This window comes from Schistocerca piceifrons, chromosome 2 (genome assembly GCF_021461385.2).
Source record: "Schistocerca piceifrons isolate TAMUIC-IGC-003096 chromosome 2, iqSchPice1.1, whole genome shotgun sequence".
Classification (NCBI taxonomy): domain Eukaryota; kingdom Metazoa; phylum Arthropoda; class Insecta; order Orthoptera; family Acrididae; genus Schistocerca; species Schistocerca piceifrons.
In genome coordinates, this window is record NC_060139.1 from 439,194,783 (window position 1) to 439,216,905 (window position 22,123).

Genomic DNA, 22,123 nt, shown 5'->3' on the forward strand with positions numbered 1-22,123 from the left:
TATATGCCAACTAGCTCCACAGATGAGGAGAAGATTGAGGAAATGTATGATGAGATAAAAGAAATTATTCAAATAGTTAAGGAGGCCAAAAATTTAATAGTCATGGGGGACTGGAATTTGATAGTAGGAAAAGGAAACAAAGGAATAGTAGTACGTGTATATGGACTGGGGTAAAGGAATGAAAGAGAAGCCACATGATAGAATTTTGCACAGAAAATAATTTAATGCTAACATTTGGTTTAAGAATTAGAGAAGGTTGTATATGTGGAAGAGACCTGGAGACACCGGAAGGTTTCAGATTGATTATGTAATGGTTAGAAAGAGATTTAGGAACCAGATTTTAAACTGTAAGACATTTCCAGTGGCAGACGTGGACTCTGACCACAGTTTATTGGTTATGTATGAACTGCAGATTAAAACTGAAGAAACTGCAAAAAGGCAGAAATTTAAGGAGATGGGACACACACAAACTAAAGAATCAGAAGCTGTAGAGGATTTCAGAGGGAGTGTTAAGGGAATGACTGACAGGAACAGGGGAAAGGAATACAGTAGAAGAAGAATAGGTAGCTTTGAGAGATGAAATTGTGAAGTCAAGCAGGTAAAAATAAGGGGCTAGTAGAAATCCTTGGGTAACACACTAGATATTGAATTTTATCGATGAAAGGAGAAAATATAAAAATGCAATAAATGAAGCAGGTTAAAGGGAATACAAACATCTAAAAAACAAGATCGACAGAAAGTGCAAAATGGCTAAGCACGAATGGCCAGAGGAAAAATGTAAGGATATAGAAGCATATATCACTAGGGGTAAGATAGATACTGTTATACAGGAAAATTAGAGACCTCTGTAGAAAAGAGAACTACCTGTGTGAATATCAAGAGCTCAGATGAAAAACCAGTCCTATTCAAAGAAGGGAAACCAGAAAGGTGGAAGGAGTATATAGAGAGTCTATACAAGGGAGATGTACTTGAGAGCAATATTATGGAAATGGAAGAGGACATACAGGAAGATGAGAAGGGAGATATGATACTGCATGAAGAATTTGACAAAGCACTAAAAGATGTAAGTCAAAACAAGGCCCTGAGAGTAGGCAATATTCTGTTACAGTTACTATTGGCCTTGGGGGAGCCAGCCATGACAAAACTCTTCCATCTGGTGAGCAAGATGTATGACACAAGCGAAATACCCCAGACTTCAAGAAGAATATAATAATCCAAATTTCAAAGAAAGCAGGTGCTAACAGGTGTGAAAATTACCAAACTATTAGTTTAATAAGTCATGGCTGCAAAATACTAACATGAACCATTTACAGAAAAATGGGAAATCTGGTAGAAGCTGACCTGGGAGAAGATCAGTTTGGATTCTGGAGAAATGTAGGAACATGCGAGGCAATACTGACCCTATAACTTCTCATACAAGATAGGTTAAGGAAAGGCAAACCTATGTTTGTAGCATTTGTAGACTTAGAGAAAGCTTTTGACACTGTTGACTGGAATTCTCTCTTTCAAATTCTAAAGGTGGCAGGGGTAAAATACAGGGAGCGTAAGACTATTTACATTTTGTGCAGAAACCAGATGGCAGTTATAAGAGTCGAGGGACACGAAAGGGAAGCAGTGGTTGGGAAGGGAGTGAGACAGGGTTGTAGCCTCTCCCGATGTTATTCAATCTGTATATTGAACAAGCAGTGAAGGAAAAAAAGAAAAATTTGGAGTAGATATTAAAATCCTTGGAGAAGAAATAAAAACTTTGAGGTTCGCCGATGACATTGTAATTCTGTCAGAGACAGCAAAGGACTTGGAAGACCAGTTGAATGGAATGGATAGTGTTTTGAGAGGAGGATATAAGATGAACATCAACAAAAGCAAAACAAGGATAATGGAATGTAGTCTAATTAAGTCGGGTGATGCTGAGGGAATTAGATTAGGAAATGAGACACTTAAAGTAGTAAAGGAGTTTTGCTATTTGGGGAGCAAAATAACTGATGATGGTCGAAGTAGAGAGGATATAAAATGTAGACTGGCAATGGCAAGGAAAATGTTTCTGAAGAAGAGAAATTTGTTAACATCGAGTATAGATTTAAGTGTCAGGAAGTCGTTATTGAAAGTATTTGTATGGAGTGTAGCCACGTATGGAAGTGAAACATAGACGATAAACAGTTTGGACAAGAAGAGAATAGAAGCTTTCGAAATGTGGTGCTACAGAAGAATGCTGAAGATTAGATGGGTAGATCACATAACTGATGAGGAAGTATTGAATAGGTTTGGGGAGAAGAGAAGTTTGTGGCATAACTTGACTAGAAGGAGGGATTGGTTGGTAGGACATGTTCTGAGGCATCAAGGGATCACCAATTTAGTATTGGAGGGCAGTGTGGAGGGTAAAAATCACAGAGGGAGACCAAGAGATGAATACACTAAGCAGATTCAGAAGGATGTAGGTTGCAGTAGGTTCTGGGAGATGAAGAAGCTTGCACAGGATAGAGTAGCATGGAGAGCTGCATCAAACCAGTCTCTGGACTGAAGACCATAACAACAACTACAACAACAGGGGAGGAAGAGTTCTTGTGATTCACAAGCATTCAGTTAAGCACTGTATGGTTAGAGTTGAGGTGGATGGTAACTTTTGTAGACAGCACTCAAGACTTATTACGATATAAAACCAGATAGAAACACATGAACTAAATGTGCGATCATAAAGTTGGAAACAGGTAATTTCATCATAGGCTAAGACAGGCAAGTCATGAAAAGAAACCTATTAGATACCAAGTCCAAGTAAGAGTCCTGGGGAAGGGGGTGTAGGCACAGTCCAAGTAGCAAACCAAACAGTCCAGAATCCCACAGAAATCACTGTAAAACAGCAACATAGGAAAACAGTGAAGTGGCTTAAAACACACAATGGTCAGATCACATGATATGCTACCACATTATTATTCCAGACAGCTCTCAGCATTTCTGCTGAATATTATTCGTTACACAGATCACTGATATGTTTTCCATACTGATGCCCAATGGGATTGCTAAATCCCTCCCTCCTTGAAGCAATCCAAAGGACTGAAAATGTCCTGGCCAATGCACAGGAGAAGTCCTGGTGTGTGATGTAGGTGTGGTACCGTTACCAGCTGGATGATTTCTTCTGCTTTGGGCTTTGCCTTGTAAAGAGAAGTCAGTAGAGATGCTGGCTTATACACTTCCATTGCTGTGAGCTGTGTCTCAGAGTGAGATACTGGAAGGATCTGTTGAGTCATCAAAGGGAGGTTGCTGGTTGTCATTGGGGCTCAGAGGAGACACCAACCATGCTGACACTTGATGGGTTGATGATAGCTCTTGGTGTGTGTCCCAGATGCCACAAACGTAGCTAGTTTCGGTGGCTTTGCAGTTGGTCCCGGGATATTGCAACTGTCACAAACTGGTAACTGATGAACTGTCGTGATCTCCAGATCCACCCAGGTGTGGCCCACACATGCATGCCCACACTGGAGTGCCAACTAGGAGTGATGTGGTGTTGCCGTCCTCTTATTCTGGCTGTAGGAACAGCAGATAAAGAAGTGCTTATAGGGTGACTCATGACGCAGCACTGCCAAATTGTGGCCTTTGATGGATGTTGCCATATAGCTAGGAAAACTGTTTAAAGCTCATTCAGAAATGGTTGTGGCTAAGTATTTGAATATTTGAGTTTTAAAAATACACACAAATTTCTCAGCTTGGCAGTTGTATCCAGGGTGGAACAGGGATGTGGTTAGATGTTTACTGTTGCTGTCACTGCACAAGTGCTTAGTCAACTGCAGTAATTGTGTTCCTTTATCAGTTATAATGGTTTGTAGGTGGAGAAGCTCATCAGTAAAGCTGCAGTGTTGGCTATTGTGATGGTATGCTATAGCTTGACTACATACAGGATAGCAGAGTATTTATTTATTTTGTCCACAGACCTTTTAGTACAATAGTACCAGACATGTCAGAAACATTACAGAAGTAACATATACATATAAAACAATTAAACAAAGTAGGATAGGATAAGGTGAGGATAGGACAGGAAGTCTGCCGTGGCCGAATCAAAGAAACTGTCCCAACATTCATCTTATCAATTTGGAGAAACCATGGAAAACACAAGTCAGGATGACCAGACGGAGAACTAACCCCGGTCCTCCCAAATGCAAATTCAGTACATTAAGGCTTAAGTAGCCACCTCACATAGTACATGATTGGAAGGGAAATCAGAAATATGTCATCTACATTGTGAGCACAACATGCACATAAGTGAACAAGAAATTTTGAAAATAAAAACACTACCGAAAAAGAGAGAACACATGAGCACATTACATAACACTGCTGAAATACTCAACATGCACAATAAGTAAATCACTGATGTAGGTAAACCATGGAACTTTGATATAAAATATCCCCCAGAAAATAAAACCCACAAGCACATTATACAGCGCTGCTGAAAAGTATGATGCATGAACACACAAAAACCTGCTGACACTATATCCATCACAATTGGGATAGATCAGATCCATTTTCAGTGGTGTTGTATTTAACTGCATCTGAAACAGAGGAAACAGAAACTCAACAACCAAAACATTCTTTGCAAAGATAAACACAGCATAGATGGTGCATCAGTTAACAAAATCAATCAAAAGAACTCAACAATAAATGACGGCCTAGTAATCCTGTAAGCCAACATACTTATTTACATTGTAGAAACACTTCTCAACAAAAAATTATTTTAACTCTGATGGAAAAACAGTTTCTATCTGCAACCTCTTTGTGTATGTTTCCAGTGCATCATAAAGAATGGCACCAAAGTGGCTCACATGTTTTTGAGTACATGTTGTCGTAGCTTGTTCTATTTGGAGAGTATTTGCAAGTATTATAATTGTGGTAATTGAAGTTGGCTTCTAGGTCACCAAGTCTAGCTCTTTTCGACAACACACATTTGTATACAGAGTGGTAGAAACAGTTTGGAAAGCATGTAAGGGTGTTGCAGGATAGGTTGTGCTTAGAAATAAATGTAAAGAAAAAAATTTGATACATTGTGCTCTTTCTGAGTTAATTAGCATTGATGTTAGCCAATCACGCTAATGTATGTGCTTATTCAAGTGGCCTGCCAGAGATGATGTCACCAAATGTGTTCATTGTTTAACTGAACATGGGACGATAGTAAGGATCAAGTATGAGCCAAAGGCTGGACAGTCTCATGCACTCCCACCTACACTGTGAGAGCAACTGACACTAATTGTATCTGGCAGTCCACTTGAATCTGTGTGTGCAGTGGTCTAGTTATCTAACTTCAATGCTAATTAACTCAGAAATGGTTCAATGTATTGAATTTTTTTTCTTGACAATTATTTCTCTACACCCTTACAAGCTCTTCATACTGTTTCTGATCACTCTGTATGTACAAGATGGTACAGTAAGCAAACACAGCGTTTTAAAAAGGGACTTGCAGTGAGCCCTAGCCAAGCTACATGACAAGACTGTACCAATATTATGGGCAGAAGTTCCAGTTAGTATGACCAGGAGCAGACCTAGCTGATGTGATGCTTGACAGGGTGTTAATTTCAGTGTGTTTTTGAGTTGCTGCAATACCCATTGAAAAGCCTGGAACAGCACACTTTTTTGCGTTTCTCTGCATAAGAGGTTCAAAAATGAGGGCTTTTGGTTACTTGAGGCAAGAATTGAGTCCAATAACTGTTTTTATTCAGGGAGACTTGCAAATCTTTAAGATTAATCGGAGACATAACTCTGATTGCGTTGAGAGCTTCCTCACTTAGGATGTACCCCTTGTGAAAAGTTGGGCGAAGGTGTTTTGAAAATATTGTAGTTAAGGGAATGTGGTGAAAGTGTCTCGGGCATGAGTTACTTATTACGCAGAAATTCAGTATTTGTTTCACTTATGATAATATTGTCTAGGTAATTTACACATTGTGGAATATCTTCTGCAAGTTGTTTAAAGTATTTTTGGAATATTCCAGAGGCTGTGGTGACCCAGAATGGAATTCTGTTGTATTGGTACAATCCAAAAGGAATGTTGTTGACAAGAATTTGGTCCAGCTTCAACATGACAGAAAGCTTTATACAAAGTTTTTCTCAATTTTCTCAGGTTACTAAATGATATAAGTAGATTATTGAGTGCAAAATACAGACACAGTGTGTGTGTTGAGAGCAAAAATGTTTTTGATTGTAAGATTGGTCATCACAGAGAAGGTGATGGGACAGGTCACTTGATTGTGTCAGCAGTACAGTTAATTGCCCAGCAGCAGTTTCATGCTAGTCATGGTCCAAATGTGGGATTTTTCAGGTTTTAATTGTTGTGTGCTGTAAATTAAGTATGTAGATTGATGTAACAGACACAGATGCCCAGTATCAAAAAGAAAAGTAACTGGCATTCCTCAAGCAGCAGCTGACAGTATTGATTTGTTGGGGAGGGGGGGAGCATTATTGTTGCTCAACAACTGAAAACTATGTATTGGAGCTGTCGTGATGCAGGTCTAGGCAGTGATTCAGCAGGGTTGGCTATGACAAACTTCCGCTGTATGTTCTGCTTTGAATCAAGTTTGGCAGATACCTTCATAATGGCGGCATTCTTTACATGGTTGATTGATAAAACTCTCAGGCAACTTAGCAAATGGTGATAGTTACAGGAAGTGCTGTTTTGAAATACTCTTGGTGAGGCAGATATAGATCTGTGTAGCCATTCTGTTGAGTGCCCTGATGAACAGCAATTTTGAGTCTTGAAAGGTATAAGAGAAATGCTGAGGACCTTACATTTTGTTTCTAAGGCATTCTGTGCCACGTGAGAAGTCTTAAATGCTTTGGTGATTCAGAATATTTGTACTCAAGAGCTCCACCTCCACAGTTGAGTTCTCAGCACATCTGACTGTCATGACAGAGGACCCAGGTTCAGTTGCCCAATTGTTGTTGTTGTGGTCTTCAGTCCTGAGACTGGTTTGATGCAGCTCTTCATGCTACTCTATCCTGTGCAAGCTTTTTCATCTCCCAGTACCTACTGCAACCTACATCCTTCTGAATCTGCTTAGTGTATTCATCTCTTGGTCTCCCTCTACGATTTTTACCCTCCACGCTGCCCTCCAATACTAAATTGGTGATCCCTTGATGCCTCAGAACATGTCCTACCAACCGATCCCTTCTTCTGGTCAAGTTGTGCCACAAACATCTCTTCTCCCCAATCCTATTCAATACTTCCTCATTAGTTATGTGATCTACCCATCTAATCTTCAGCATTCTTCTGTAGCACCACATTTCGAAAGCTTCTATTCTCTTCTTGTCCAAACTATTTATTGTCCATGTTTCACTTCCATACATGGCTACACTCCATACGAATACTTTCAGAAATGACTTCCTGACACTTAAATCTATACTCGATGTTAACAAATTTCTCTTCTTCAGAAACGCTTTCCTTGCCATTGCCAGCCTACATTTTATATCCTCTCTACTTCGACCATCATCAGTTATTTTGCTCCCCAAATAGCAAAACTCCTTTACTACTTTAAGTGCCTCATTTCCTAATCTAATTCCCTCAGCATCACCCGACTTAATTAGACTACATTCCGTTATCCTTGTTTTGCTTTTGTTGATGTTCATCTTATATCCTCCTTTCAAGACACTGTCCATTCCATTCAACTGCTCTTCCAAGTCCTTTGCTGTCTCTGACAGAATTACAATGTCATCGGCGAACCTCAAAGTTTTTATTTCTTCTCCATGAATTTTAATACCTACTCCGAATTTTTCTTTTGTTTCCTTTACTGCTTGGTCAATATACAGATTGAACAACATCGGCAAGAGGCTACAACCCTGTCTTACTCCCTTCCCAACCACTGCTTCCCTTTCATGTCCCTCGACTCTTATAACTGCCATCTGGTTTCTGTACAAATTGTAAATAGCTTTTCGCTCCCTGTATTTTACCCCTGCCACCTTTAGAATTTGAAAGAGAGTATTCCAGTCAAAATTGTCAAAAGCTTTCTCTAAGTCTACAAATGCTAGAAACGTAGGTTTGCCTTTCCTTAATCTTTCTTCTAAGATAAGTCGTAAGGTTAGTATTGCCTCACATGTTCCAGTGTTTCTACGGAATCCAAACTGATCTTCCCTGAGGTTGGCTTCTACTAGTTTTTCCATTCGTCTGTAAAGAATTCGTGTTAGTATTTTGCAGCTGTGACTTATTAAGCTGATAGTTCGGTAATTTTCACATCTGTCAACACCTGCTTTCTTTGGGATTGGAATTATTATATTCTTCTTGAAGTCTGAGGGTATTTCGCCTGTTTCATACATCTTGCTCACCAGATGGTAGAGTTTTGTCAGGACTGGCTCTCCCACGGCCGTCAGTAGTTCCAATGAAATATTGTCTACTCCGGGGGCCTTGTTTCGACTCAGGTCTTTCAGTGCTCTGTCAAACTCTTCACGCAGTATCATATCTCCCATTTCATCTTCATCTACATCCTCTTCCATTTCCATAATATTGTCCTCAAGTACATCGCCCTTGTATAGACCCTCTATATACTCCTTCCACCTTTCTGCTTTCCCTTCTTTGCTTTGAACTGGGTTTCCATCTGAGCTCTTGATATTCATACAAGTCGTTGTCTTATCTCCAAAGGTCTCTTTAATTTTCCTGTAGGCGGTATCTATCTTACCCCTAGTGAGATAGGCCTCTACATCCTTACATTTGTCCTCTAGCCATCCCTGCTTAGCCATTTTGCACTTCCTGTCGATCTCATTTTTGAGACGTTTGTATTCCTTTTTGCCTGTTTCACTTACTGCATTTTTATATTTTCTCCTTTCATCAATTAAATTCAATATTTCTTCTGTTACCCAAGGATTTCTACTAGCCCTCGTCTTTTTACCTACTTGATCCTCTGCTGCCTTCACTACTTCATCCCTCAAAGCTACCCATTCTTCTTCTACTGTATTTATTTCCCCCATTCCTGTCAATTGCTCCCTTATGCTCTCCCTGAATCTCTGTACAACCTCTGGTTCTTTTAGTTTATCCAGGTCCCATCTCCTTAAATTCCCACCTTTTTGCAGTTTCTTCAGTTTTAATCTACAGGTCATAACCAATAGATTGTGGTCAGAGTCCACATCTGCCCCTGGAAATGTCTTACAATTTAAAACCTGGTTCCTAAATCTCTGTCTTACCATTATATAATCTATCTGATACCTTTTAGTATCTCCAGGGTTCTTCCATGTATACAACCTTCTATCATGATTCTTAAACCAAGTGTTAGCTATGATTATGTTGTGCTCTGTGCAAAATTCGTCCAGGCGGCTTCCTCTTTCATTTCTGTCCCCCAATCCATATTCACCTACTATGTTTCCTTCTCTCCCTTTTCCTACACTCGAATTCCAGTCACCCATGACTATTAAATTTTCGTCTCCCTTCACAATCTGAATAATTTCTTTTATTTCATCATACATTTCTTCAATTTCTTCGTCATCTGCAGAGCTAGTTGGCATATAAACTTGTACTACTGTAGTAGGCGTGGGCTTCGTATCTATCTTGGCCACAATAATGCGTTCACTATGCTGTTTGTAGAAGCTTACCCGCATTCCTATTTTCCTATTCATTATTAAACCTACTCCTGCATTACCCCTATTTGATTTTGTGTTTATAACCCTGTAGTCACCTGACCAGAAGTCTTGTTCCTCCTGCCACCGAACTTCACTAATTCCCACTATATCTAACTTCAACCTATCCATTTCCCTTTTTAAATTTTCTAACCTACCTGCCCGATTAAGGGATCTGACATTCCACGCTCCGATCCGTACAACGCCAGTTTTCTTTCTCCTGATAACGACATCCTCTTGAGTAGTCCCCGCCCGGAGATCCGAATGGGGGACTATTTTACCTCCGGAATATTTTACCCAAGAGGACGCCATCATCATGTAATCATACAGTAAAGCTGCATGCCCTCGGGAAAAATTACGGCTGTAGTTTCCCCTTGCTTTCAGCCGTTCGCAGTACCAGCACAGCAAGGCCGTTTTGGTTATTGTTACAAGGCCAGATCAGTCAATCATCCAGACTGTTGCCCTTGCAACTACTGAATAGGCTGCTGCCCCTCTTCAGGAACCACACGTTTGTCTGGCCTCTCAACAGATACCCCTGCGTTGTGGTTGCACCTACGGTACGGCTATCTGTATCGCTGAGGCACGCAAGCCTCCCCACCAACAGCATGCCCAATATTGAATGAGAAATAGTGGCTTCAAGGTCTGGAAAGACAATTTGCCAGGAGAGGGTATGCAGACTCCATACTCCTCCATTCCACAAGCGAATGATGCCATATGGCAGAGGATGTCATGCAGCTAGTTGGTATTAAGTGGTCCTCTGTGCCTGATCAGGGAGTTTTCAGGCCTTGACTTACATAATACCTATGATTGGTGCTAAATGAATCACGTAATCTCTAATTATAGAATCAGTATAGTATTCATCCTGCTCCCATCCCTCCCTCCCCCTACACACACACACACACACACACACACACACACACACACACCATTTCATTTATGACTGAGTCCACATACCACATAGATGTGCAATCCCAGCTGCATAAAACTGGCTTCTGTCTTCCTATACTACAGGACCATGAGTCTAGCACATTGTACGTCCGTTTTTTCGTGTAAAATGATTCAGGTAACAGCACAATGAGAAGGTGGATGCCTCTGCTAATGGCACTTGTTTCCACACTAAATTGTACAAATGCAGATTTATTAACAGCAAAGATGTGCACTATCGTTGTGGGTCAGTAAATTGACCTGCTTAGATATGAAGTTTTAATCTCCTTTGGTAGATGATACATTCCTCCTCAGCTTTGTCAAACAATGGAAGTGACTGGGCTGACAGAGTTGATGCTGCTGATGAACTTACTGTGGTAGGTTTCAGGAAGTGCAGTACTGATGCTTTTTGCTGGTGTTTTTGTCCTAATAATTGATGAATGACTTCCAAGCTTCCAAAATTAAAGCTCACTTGGTGTGATTTCTGAAATATTTTGCATCACTCTCCCATTACAATGTGTATTTGTTATAATAATTGATGAATGACTTTGAAGCTTCCCAAATGAAAGCTCACTTGGTGTGATTTCAGAAATGTCAATGTTCTGTCCCCTAGCTCAAAATACCAGCACAAATGTTTAATTTCCAAAGTGTCTTGCCACTGATTTTGCAACAGCACTGAGTATTTATTTCCACATTAAACATTGTAAAAACACATGAAATAAATGTGACGTAATTAATCTGATAATTGATAAGTTCATTTTAGGCTAAGGCAAACAAGCTCTGAAAGGGAAACCTATCACACGCTGTGTCCAAGAAAGAGTCCAGCAATCGACAAAGTTTAAATGTAAATGAAGATAATACATAAAGTTTTTTATACAGCCTTTCACCTGAGAAAGTCGTCTGCCTCTACATCAAATGCCACTAACTTACTAAATTATTTTTAGTGTTTAGTAGGAGTCAGTGATTTTCTGCATTGTAAAAACTGTGTGGTTTTTCAAATATATTATTATAATCATGGCCTGAGTGTCCTACACAAATCATCTCTTTTGGATGTTTTGAATATTCCTTAAGTTACATTACAATACTGTTGCCAGTTTATGTCAGTTCAGTTAATTTATAATATTAAAAATTTGGTCTACCTTACTAAAAGTTTATTAAATTGTTAAATAGTGGTATCTTTCCTAGTTTTAGATTGTATTTCTCCTTCTTGTTTTGTATGAGATGTGTAAAAAATATATTGACCCAAAATGTTGGTTTGAACATTCCTCACGATGACATACTAAAAAATTTCTTCCAGGACCCGAAGTTTCCTCACAATGGAAAGAATAGAAGATATGTTGTTCTCAGCTATCTCTAAGGGGGATGTGCATAATGTTGGATACCTTCTTTCAAAAGGTATGTGTAAGTAAAGTGAGACATATACTATAGTTTTATCAAGTTGGTTAATTTATCAACACTGAATGTAGGACTGTTTCAGTTTATTTCAGGTTCATCATAACTTTCTATGTACACCACAAACATTTTCTTATTTAAAAACAAAGAGATATGAGAAACAAACTATTCTGCATTTGTTACATAATCCCCTGCTTGAACAGCCCAGACTTAAAACTGTGAATGTAATATTAATATTTAACTCATTTTAGTGTAATTGTTTCTATGTAAAATTTGATTCATAAATTGAAAGATAAGATTTACCGTAATGTAATACCAGTAATTTCATGTAACAAACTGTGTATAGTGAAAGATCATTTAATTTAACTTTCATTTAGAATGCTCTTGGGTTCAATTTAATGTATCTAAATTTCTTTCATGAAGCTCACATTTACCAATTACCAAAAGGAGATAACTTGGATAGAACTGACATCAACATAAAGTTGATAGATATGAGACCATTCAGACTTTTAGAGACCAAAGAATCTTTTTCCAGCAGATGTACCAAGAGGAAAGCATTTTCTTTATCATAGTGACTTGATTTTTCCCTCTTGTGATTTTATTAGAATAAGTTCTTCCTGGAGACAGAGCTACTGAGTACATAGATTACAGTTAAAACAAACACTAGCAAAGCAAAATACTGCAACTTGGACAAATTTGTTGATCTGAAAAAAATACTAATGTATATTTATTCTCCATCTAAACATAAGAAACTTATAAATAAAAATAATAAATAATAATAATAATAATATATGAAAGTGAGAGGGCATGCGTAATTTCAACAGATGAGTTGTTCTTATCTGAACATCAATGAAAAATGGCATATTGAACTGATACATCAAAATAGACAAAAGCTAATATCATATGATTCATTGCTGTCAACAGTTATTTATTTCTGAGTATACATGTTTTTCACCTTTATCTCATTTTGTGTTGTGTGCATGTTTTATGTTGCTACAAAGTCCAGTTTTGGTGTGAAACTTTTAGCACCAGCACCACTGTTGAGGAATTGTAGTAGAGTTCAGTGAAATTTCTGTGTTCATCACTTGTCATCTTAGCATGTGCAATATCTCTCTTTAAAGCTGCAATCCTAAGGACAGTTTGGTGCCAGCACTGAAACTTTTTTGCAGGTTCTCCCCATGTCATCACCTCTGTCAACCATTTGATTGTATTTCTAGATAAAGTCGTCTTTCAGACTTTTCCCTGCATTTTCAGCTATATTCACTTATTTTGTTTGTTCATGTTTCCTAATATCTACCCATTGAGTCTCATACATCTGGGTTGATATCAGTCATCTTCATTATATGTTAAAGTTGGTCCATTAACTTCTCATGGGAGATTGAGCCAGAAAACAGTTTGCTGTAAAGCAGCTGCTTATGAAGCATGGTATCACTCATATGGCAAACACTTGTCAACGATCTCAGCTGATTTCTGACAGTAGTGATTTCACCACTATGCGTCAATGTGCACTCTTTCTGAGTATTTGATATTGATAGTATAGTCTTCCCTTTTGGTTTTCAGAATGGTTATAAGTTTCTGCTTGTGGAAGCATTTAAGCCTTTGTATGTTTCAGCTGTAGGGAGTCCAAGTTTTAAGAGCAGAATAGCACCAGTGAAGTGACAAACACCTCACGCACTATCAGTTTTGTGTCCACAGTGAAGTCTTTCTTGCTGGACCTGAGACCTCAGCTGCACAAATCCTCTACTCCCTGTCTTGTTCACAGGTATCATGCACAGGTAGCATACTACACAGGTACAGGAAAGTATTCCATCAGCTCTTATGCTATATCTGAGACGCATGTGCTACAATCTTAGAGGACGGTCGCTGATGCAGGTTGTGCCACCACCTAAGTTTTACAATTAATAGAGTGTCAAAAATCGGTCATGTGTGTTGTTCTACTGATTTACTTGCTGTTGTAGCTCTTGTGATGTGACAGCAAGTGTTAGTCATGTGTGTATTGTATTTCAGTTATTTTTGTGATTCTGGTTAGTTTTTGTGCAGAAGTCTAGGCAAAGTGAGAAATTCTCTTTCTACATTATTCTTAAACTCAACATGTGAGTTGCCTGTTAGTATTTCAGACAATACGGAAGCTTTAGAAATATTGTGTGAAAAGGGCATGTGCCCAGTCATGCTTAAGTGCAGTTAGATTCATTTCCTCAGGTATATTCACAATAAATGTTATGATGTGGAACATATCAGTTGAACAAAAGATCGTAAGGACATTGTATGTTTGTGTGTGTTGCATAATTGTTATGCCCTCATGAAAATCCTGAGCTACATCATCATCACAACAAAGACATCCAAAGTGTCTCAGTACAGCCCACATAACAGGCCCTAGAAATGAATCAGATGCTTCTCTAACTCTTTGAAGGCTAAGAAGAGAGATTTTGCTGTTCTATACGTTGTTTGTGAAGTTACCGTGCACAGAAAATGATGCGAGTTGTGCTTTTACACAGTCAAAAATCACATTGCATATCAGGAGTCTTTGTAATAACTTGAAAATGATTAAACAAAATTCTAATGAGCATTTTATTAGTAATAGATTGCAGCAATATGTTCCCATAATTATTGCATATGCTGTGATCACAGTTTTTTTAATACAGTAAAAAGACTCCATCCAAACAGGCCTCTGAAAAGCCCAACAGTACCTACCAACTGCCGTGTCATCATCAGCTGATAGGCATCGCTGGATGCAGATCTGGAGGGGCATGTGGTGAGCACACTGCTCTCCCAGCCTTTGTCAGTCTTTATGAGGGGAGCCACTACTACTTGGTAATGTAGCCCCTCAAGTGGCTGTACAAGAGCTGAGTGCACCATGCTTGCCAACAGCACATGACAGACCCAGACTGTCACCCGTCAAGTGCTAGCCAAGAGTGACGGTGCTTAAATTTGGTCATCTGACAGGAACCGATGTTACCACTGCAGCAGTGCCTTTGGCTAATATAACAATAATAGTGATATAATAAAGTTGACTTCGCACTTCCTGTGATGTCCATGATTAAGACACAGTGTCAAGACTGGGCCTGAAGGGTTACTGCATCCTGGAATTACAAGGGGATGTTATCTGACTAGAAGCCTTTTTCAGGATTCAGATAAATGATTTAGACTAGTGGATCTCAAGGCAGTTGATAGCACCTCTCTACAGATTGTGAGAGAAGCCCAATCAGTTGCCACAGTATTTTGGACAGCTGAAGGAAAGGGGGGGGGGGGCAGTTTAACTGTCAGACAAAGACCCACAGAGCAAACCCAGATACCCTCCTTGTTTCAAGTTTTTGCCACTGTTCTTGCACTGACATCTGGCAAGAACTGTCAAACTCGCTTCAGACTGTCATCACTGCAGTGAATGAAATTAAAATTAAATCTCAATCTGTCAATGCCAGACTTTTTCAGATACTCTGTGATGGATACAATGAACATTTTGAATGTCCACTGCTTCTTACAGAAGTTCAATGACTTTCGAAAGGCAGCAGTGTTAGGTTTTATGACCTCTTTGATACTGTTGTGGAGGGTTACAAAAAAGTGAAGAACTGTAGTGCTGCCAATATTTTATGGCACTACTAAGTAAAATAGCAGCACAGCCATAGCTGTTGCAAATAGGCTGCAGACAACAGCAGTTGCACAGTGTGCGAAAACACAGTTGCATCAGATGCAGCAATACCATCAGCTAGTTTCCACATTGCAAGGCAGGTGCCAGCGCTTGCAGTACCAATGACGCAGGAGAACGGCAATGGCAGGCCAGTTGCCGTGCCTTTTGGTGGCCGCCTTGTTTTGGTGCACATGGTTTGAAGCGGTGCCCTCACACAAGTGGGCACTGAACCTGTATAAATACCCATCATTTTAGCCAAAGCCATCACAGTCTGGCAGTACTTATGAGGTGTTGTCTGTATCAGGATATGGGGCAACACAGCTTTGCAGGCTGCCATCATGTGACTTGGACTCCACCACCAACGAGCTTGCTGTGGGTCCTAAGTCCACTACCATGGGCTTGGTGCTATCCAAGATGGTGGTTCATCTTCAGGCTTCGGGCTCACTTAAGCCACAGCTGGAATTCTGCCTTGTAGGGCCATTCATGACTTGGGGCAGTGCAGCTGCCATCTGCCTGTACTGGTGCAGGCAAACTAACACAGCATACCTCCACTCGCAAGGGTGGACAACACTGCTGGGGACTGTCTTCCTCTGCACGGGGAAGACAGAATCATGGTGGGCTCACTAATCTGCACGCATGCCTGCACAGAGCTGTGGATATCACGCATCAGCATTCCAGTCCAACACCACCACTGTAAAGGGCACCCACCCTGCACACCCACATTCTGGTGTTAGATGTAAGATCGACATTGTATGTCATGGCAAGTCAGTGGGTCTTTTGCCAGAGGTGACCGGTATGTATAAATATAGGTGTTAAAATATATCTAAAAACACAGATGATGTGACTTACCGAACGAAAGTGCTGGCAGGATCGACCTGCCAGCACTTTCGTTCGGTAAGTCACATCATCTGTGTTTTTAGATATATTTTTCCCACGTGGAATGTTTCCCTCTATTGTATTAATATAGGTGTTAAGTTTGATTAATTAATATGGGCAGTATGCTGTATCATAAACAAGGCAACAGTTCATTGTCTAGAAATATGTAAGGTGTTAACTATTTTAGTGGTTCAAGAGGTGAGGCAGATTTTTATTAAGAAGTGTTATGATAGTGTTACTCGTAAGTATCCTCGTAATTTGATTTTGTTTTGCTGTTTTCTTGTATTTATTGACCAGTGTTTCCACAACATCTGGGTTTGAGAATTGTAGGGAATATGTGCCATTTGGAATGTGCAATATATCATGTGATGAGCAAAGAATTTGACTCAGTATGTAAATGTGTCAAAATAGTGAGAAGTATTAGATTAGTAGTATGTTTAAGTGTCTTTTTGTTGTTCTGTTTTCTTCATGTTTTTGTATATTTAGTAGAGGATTAATTGTGTCATCTGCAGTACCACAAAGGACTGCCCTGGACGATGCAGTATAGACTGTAGCAGCTGAGATAGCTTGACTGCAAGCAGGCAGTGCATATTTGTTTAAGGAACTAAAGGCTTAGAAACAGTACAGAGCTGTGCACAGTAGAATAGAGAAAAGGAAGAGAGAATCTTACAAGTGAATGGTTGAAAATGATCACAACTCACTGAGGGCAGGGAATGTGAGGGTTTTGGAAGCATTAAGAAAGAGGAAGGGAGCAGAAAGTAAGGAGAAAGAAGTTAGTAGTGTAAGTTTAGTTGATGCATGGAGTAGTGACATTGTAGAAGTTAAGAAGGGTAATACAAAAGATCATGTGAAAAAGTGGGGTCTGAAATAGCTGTAGTACTAGACAAAATATGTGCAGGCTACACTAAAGTAAATGAGTTTCTGGATAGCAACATGTGTGAGCTGTGTGTGGTAGTGACTACCTCATTGAACGATAATAGGTGTTTTTTAGAGGCTGTGGAACCTGGGCCAGATGTACAGGGAAATATATGTGCCTATGATTTTTGTGTCACACTAAGTGGAAATGGAGACAGTAATGTTGTAGTAGATACTGCAGAGGGAGCGTAAGAAGTTATAGATGAGGTCGATTGTATTGAAGATGTTATAAGTAATGAAGTGTCACTTTGATTTGTTGCTACCTGAGGTGGTATCATCTCCACAGAAGCAGAGAGGGGATAGGAAAAAAAGAGGAAACATGATTGTAAGGGAAACATTCTGGCCCCTATGATGGAATTCTTTGAGGACTGTGTGCCCAAGGACTGGAAGGATTGAGTAGTGTGAGCACTAGGTCACAGCCTTGCAGTGTGGTAGATGACACAGGCTGCTGGCACAGATGGTAGGCTGTTTACAACACAGCCGTAGTTTATTGTGCGCAACAGGTATAAAGTAGGTGAAGGATAATGCATGAGTCTGTGGCTAGCCTTTTGGTTGAAGCATTATGTCAAAATTCACCTGTGGCAATGCACAGTGGAACCTGAATTAACATTGTTCCACCTAGGGAAATTGTCACCAATGAAATATTGTCACAAGGTTCGTCTACCTGAAGAGCAAACCAGTTAAACTGTAGACCAAATCACTAAGGCTTAATTCACATGATATAGTGCCGCAAGACACTTCAAAGTTACTTTGGAAGAGCATGGAGACAAGAAAGTTAAGCTTGTGAGAGTAATTCAGTCTGTGATTGACACTATAGTGACAGGAAGTAGGTGAGACTACTTTTTCGTGTGCACTGGGGTTACAGAAGTCATGAGATACCTTCTAATATCGTGTCGGACCTCCTCCTGCTCAGCTTAGTGCAGCAACAATGTGAGATGGACTCAGCAAGTCGTTGGAAGTCCCCTGCAGAAAAAGGATGTTGGTAGATCTCCTAAACTCATATGATCTGATGCAGACTGTGTTTTTTCCAACTAGGGTGCAGGAGGACAGCAGCACAGCCATTAGACAACATTTTTATTTATTCTTCATTACTAGATGGGCATTCTGTTAGTAAAAGGGTTGTGATGTTTGCCTGCTTTATTTCCTCATTGATTGTCCTCGGTGTCAACGTACTGCGTTGCTATACTGAAAAAGGGGGGTGGTAGTTCAACAATGACTACTTTAAATGATGTACCTGACAGGTGCACATTTACTTTTTACAGTTCTTTACTTTCACTGTCCCCCTCCCCCCCCCCCCCCCTCCCAACCCCACCCCCACCCTCCACCGAGCGAGGTGGTGCAGTGATTAGCACACTGGACTCGCATTCGGGAGGACGACGGTTCAATCCCGTCTCCGGCCATCCTGATTTAGGTTTTCCGTGATTTCCCTAAATCGTTTCAGGCGAATGCCGAGATGGTTCCTTTGAAAGGGCACGGCCGATTTCCTTCCCAATCCTTCCCTAACCCGAGCTTGAGCTCCGTCTCTAATGACCTCGTTGTCGACGGGACGTTAAACACTAACCACCACCACCACCACCACCACCACCCCCACCCCCACCCCCACCCTCCCTCCCCAATATATACATTTAATATGGCCAGTTAACTATTGTTTAACTTTCGATAAGCCTCATTAATAGGTTGCAGGCAAATGTCCACATACTGCTACAGTAGTTTACTGTTGAACATCTACAATCAATAAAAACCTAATCACACATTTCACAGTCTTTCAAATAAATTGAATAGACACTGTCATTGCTTTAACAGATGGCCTATCGGTTTAACACTTATTTCACAGTTAAGCTGGTGCAATGTTGTTGTTCTAACCAATATGGGTTCCGTGTCTGAAACTTGGCCGTGGACTGACTGTCGTTGCCAATGTGACTTGTACCTCACTAAAATATTGCTCTTTATGTTAATCTATCATTCCCAGCTGCAGTGTCTTGAACCGCACAATATACACAGTACCCAAGGTTGCCTAGTTCACAAATAGATCCTCAATACAGTTACACCACATTTGTTTGTACTCTGTTATCTTCTTCATTCCTCAATCTTGTCTGTCAGCTCTATTATTTTACTTACCTTTTTACCTTGTTAGTTAGTGGAGTGCATTCTCAAAAAATATCCCCATTGCAAAGACAAGCTTCCTAATCATTAAGACCCTAACATTATTCATTGTTTTATTATTTCATTATTACTTCATTAACTAATAAATAAAGCTCTGCTTATCCAATGCAAAATTGATTCTACTGAAAAACACCCCACAGTAACAGATTCCTATGCTAAGGCAAACTTAACCCTCATTACCAATAAGACAAAATTATCAGTTATAAAAACTATTATTTTACTGCATTCTATCAAATTGCCTGAGATGCTAGTCTGAAGGGCAATACACATACAAATCTTGCTTACTCTTTCCACACACATAACTCCAGGCAACTATGTTTAAAGTTGTAATTCCTTAATGTTAGAAAAGGCTGTTCCATGACACAATTCTATTATACCACAATATCAAGACCTAGTATTTAAGATAGTTTTTACTGCATATTGCCTCTGCTGCTACACCAGTGAGCTGATTACTTCAGATGGTAATGTTTTCAGATAAGCTGCACCATCTCCTCCACATATGCTGACACCTTTTATTTTCTGTATACCTTACCTCTTTGAGAGAAGTTCTTTAACTGTGAACCAATTAACTTTCTTCCACCTTTTATGATTCCATTTCTTATAACTGAGACAACATTACACACACACACACACACACACACACACACACACACACACACACACACACACTGAAGAAAATTTTTCTAAAATATTCCTATACTAAAGTATACTACTGTACAAAATCACTTGAAAGTCAAAGTAGAATGTCTCTGATTCACTTATAAACTACAGATAGAATAGGAGAAGAGTTTGACTGCCTCAGGAAACACGAAAAATGAGTCAGACAGCTGGGGTAAGCATTATCGCCATGTAATGAATTCAACACTGCATATTGAACCTCCTAATTGCTAATTGCACAAGAAATTAGTCACAAATATTACATCAATGCTGAGATTTTGAATTACCAAGAAATTGCACTCCAACAGCTGTCCTGGCAATTCCACAGTCAATAGTACCTCTTGTTTGACACCTTTGATGGCTTACCAATAGCACCAATAATTTTTATTCCAGAAACATGCATCACTGCTATACCCTCTGTGTTCTTAATAGATTCAAAAAATGGCTGTGAAATGCCATTCAAATCACTACCACTGTCAGAATCAGATCCACTTTCACTTTCTCTATTCTTTAGATTTTGTACCTGTTCCACATTTATCTCCATTTCAGTGAATTTTGAATCGACATTTTCATTTTTTTTCTAAATCATTTTTAATCTGATTGATTTGCTTCTCAAATTTAACCCTATTTTCAACACACTGTTTCTCGGAAGCCTCCACCTTCCTACTATTGTCATCACAAAGCTTCTTTCTTCCTTCCACACATTTACTACTCATTAATGTTAATTTCTCATTAGTGTTATCACAATCGTTAACTACCACCTTAAACTTCTTATTTAATTCTGTAAGATTAGAGTTGACTACCTTAATCTCCTTTTTAATTCTTTTCTTCAGTCCACCCTTTAAGTTCACCATGTCAGTTCTAATGATATCAGTTTTCTGTTCCATCCTGCTAATGTCTTCTTTCGTACACATACTACTCAAACTACTCATAATTTGCCTTAACATCACTTCCACTTTTCCATCTGCCATAAACTTTTGCCCTTGCTGATTTTCGCTACTAGATTCCTCCTCCTTATCCTTAATGATCTCATCCATTTCAGTACTGTTTTCGTCCATTTCTCTCACATCACCACACAATGTAGATGATACTTTTATCATTTCATCTACAATAGGACTTTCATCCCCATCATTGAAAGTTACATTCATGTCTGATTTATAACCACTATTGTTTACAGAACCAGTCTCACTTAGGTCTTCCTGTTCATTTAAAAACTTAGCCTCTACAGCTTTGTTCTCAGTCACACCGTCTTGTTCGTTAAGGCCACTCATTATGTATCACTTAATATAAAATGGCTTTTGCAATGAAATTACCTTATTCTTATCCACTCATTTCCTGCTGCGCTGCTGTGGTTGTCATCTCAATTTTTCGTCTGCATGGCTGCTGCAAGTTGTAATTCTCTCAGCTAGACGTCTTGTTTATCCCGGTCAGCTGTGTCTACCTGCATGCTGATTGGCTGCTCCTGTACTCAGTGGCTGCTTCCATAGAACCCGCTCACTGATTTGCTGCTGTCCCACTGTGGCCAGGAAACCCAAGCGCTAATTGGCTGTTGCACTCCCTTTGTTTAAGTCACTGTAAACCGCTTGAATTCACTGTCAAAGTTCGCGAGTCCTAGTTTATTGTGCCCACATAAAATAGACCTCACCCGCAAGGGCACCATTGTTGTAATGCATAAATGGAGCAATTTATCTTACATCCAAAAGGGCATGATCATTGGTTTTCCAGCCAAGCTTGGAAGTATTTCTGAAATGGCTAATGTTGTAAACTGTGTACATGCTGTGGCAGTTAGAGTATACCATGCCTGATAAAATGACACTATCCAAAACTGGCACTGAGGCAGCTGTGGTGCACTACGGGTGATAGAAGACAGGGGTGAGTGACAGCTGTGGAGGTGTGTGCAGGCAAATAGATGTGCAACCAATCACCCAGATGAACTAAGGGTCTAGCAACAATGTCTTCCCAATGACCTTTCAGCAAACGTTGCTGCATACAGCCTCC

General features: G+C 39.7%; 1 protein-coding gene across 8 annotated transcripts in view; it reads left to right on the forward strand.

The window, feature by feature from the left end:
* LOC124776204 (ankyrin-1-like) overlaps positions 1 to 22,123 on the forward strand; it is a 202,433-nt gene that overhangs the window by 15,256 nt on the left and 165,054 nt on the right. For 7 of the 8 annotated variants that reach the window (XM_047251041.1, XM_047251045.1, XM_047251038.1 and 4 more), the window contains exon 2: positions 11,795 to 11,892. In XM_047251041.1, coding sequence (XP_047106997.1) covers positions 11,814 to 11,892 — 79 coding nt within the window. In that variant the 5' untranslated portion in view covers positions 11,795 to 11,813. Of the gene's footprint in view, positions 1 to 6,013; positions 6,098 to 11,794; positions 11,893 to 22,123 lie in introns of those variants that run through there. The other variant, XM_047251039.1, reaches the window with a different exon arrangement.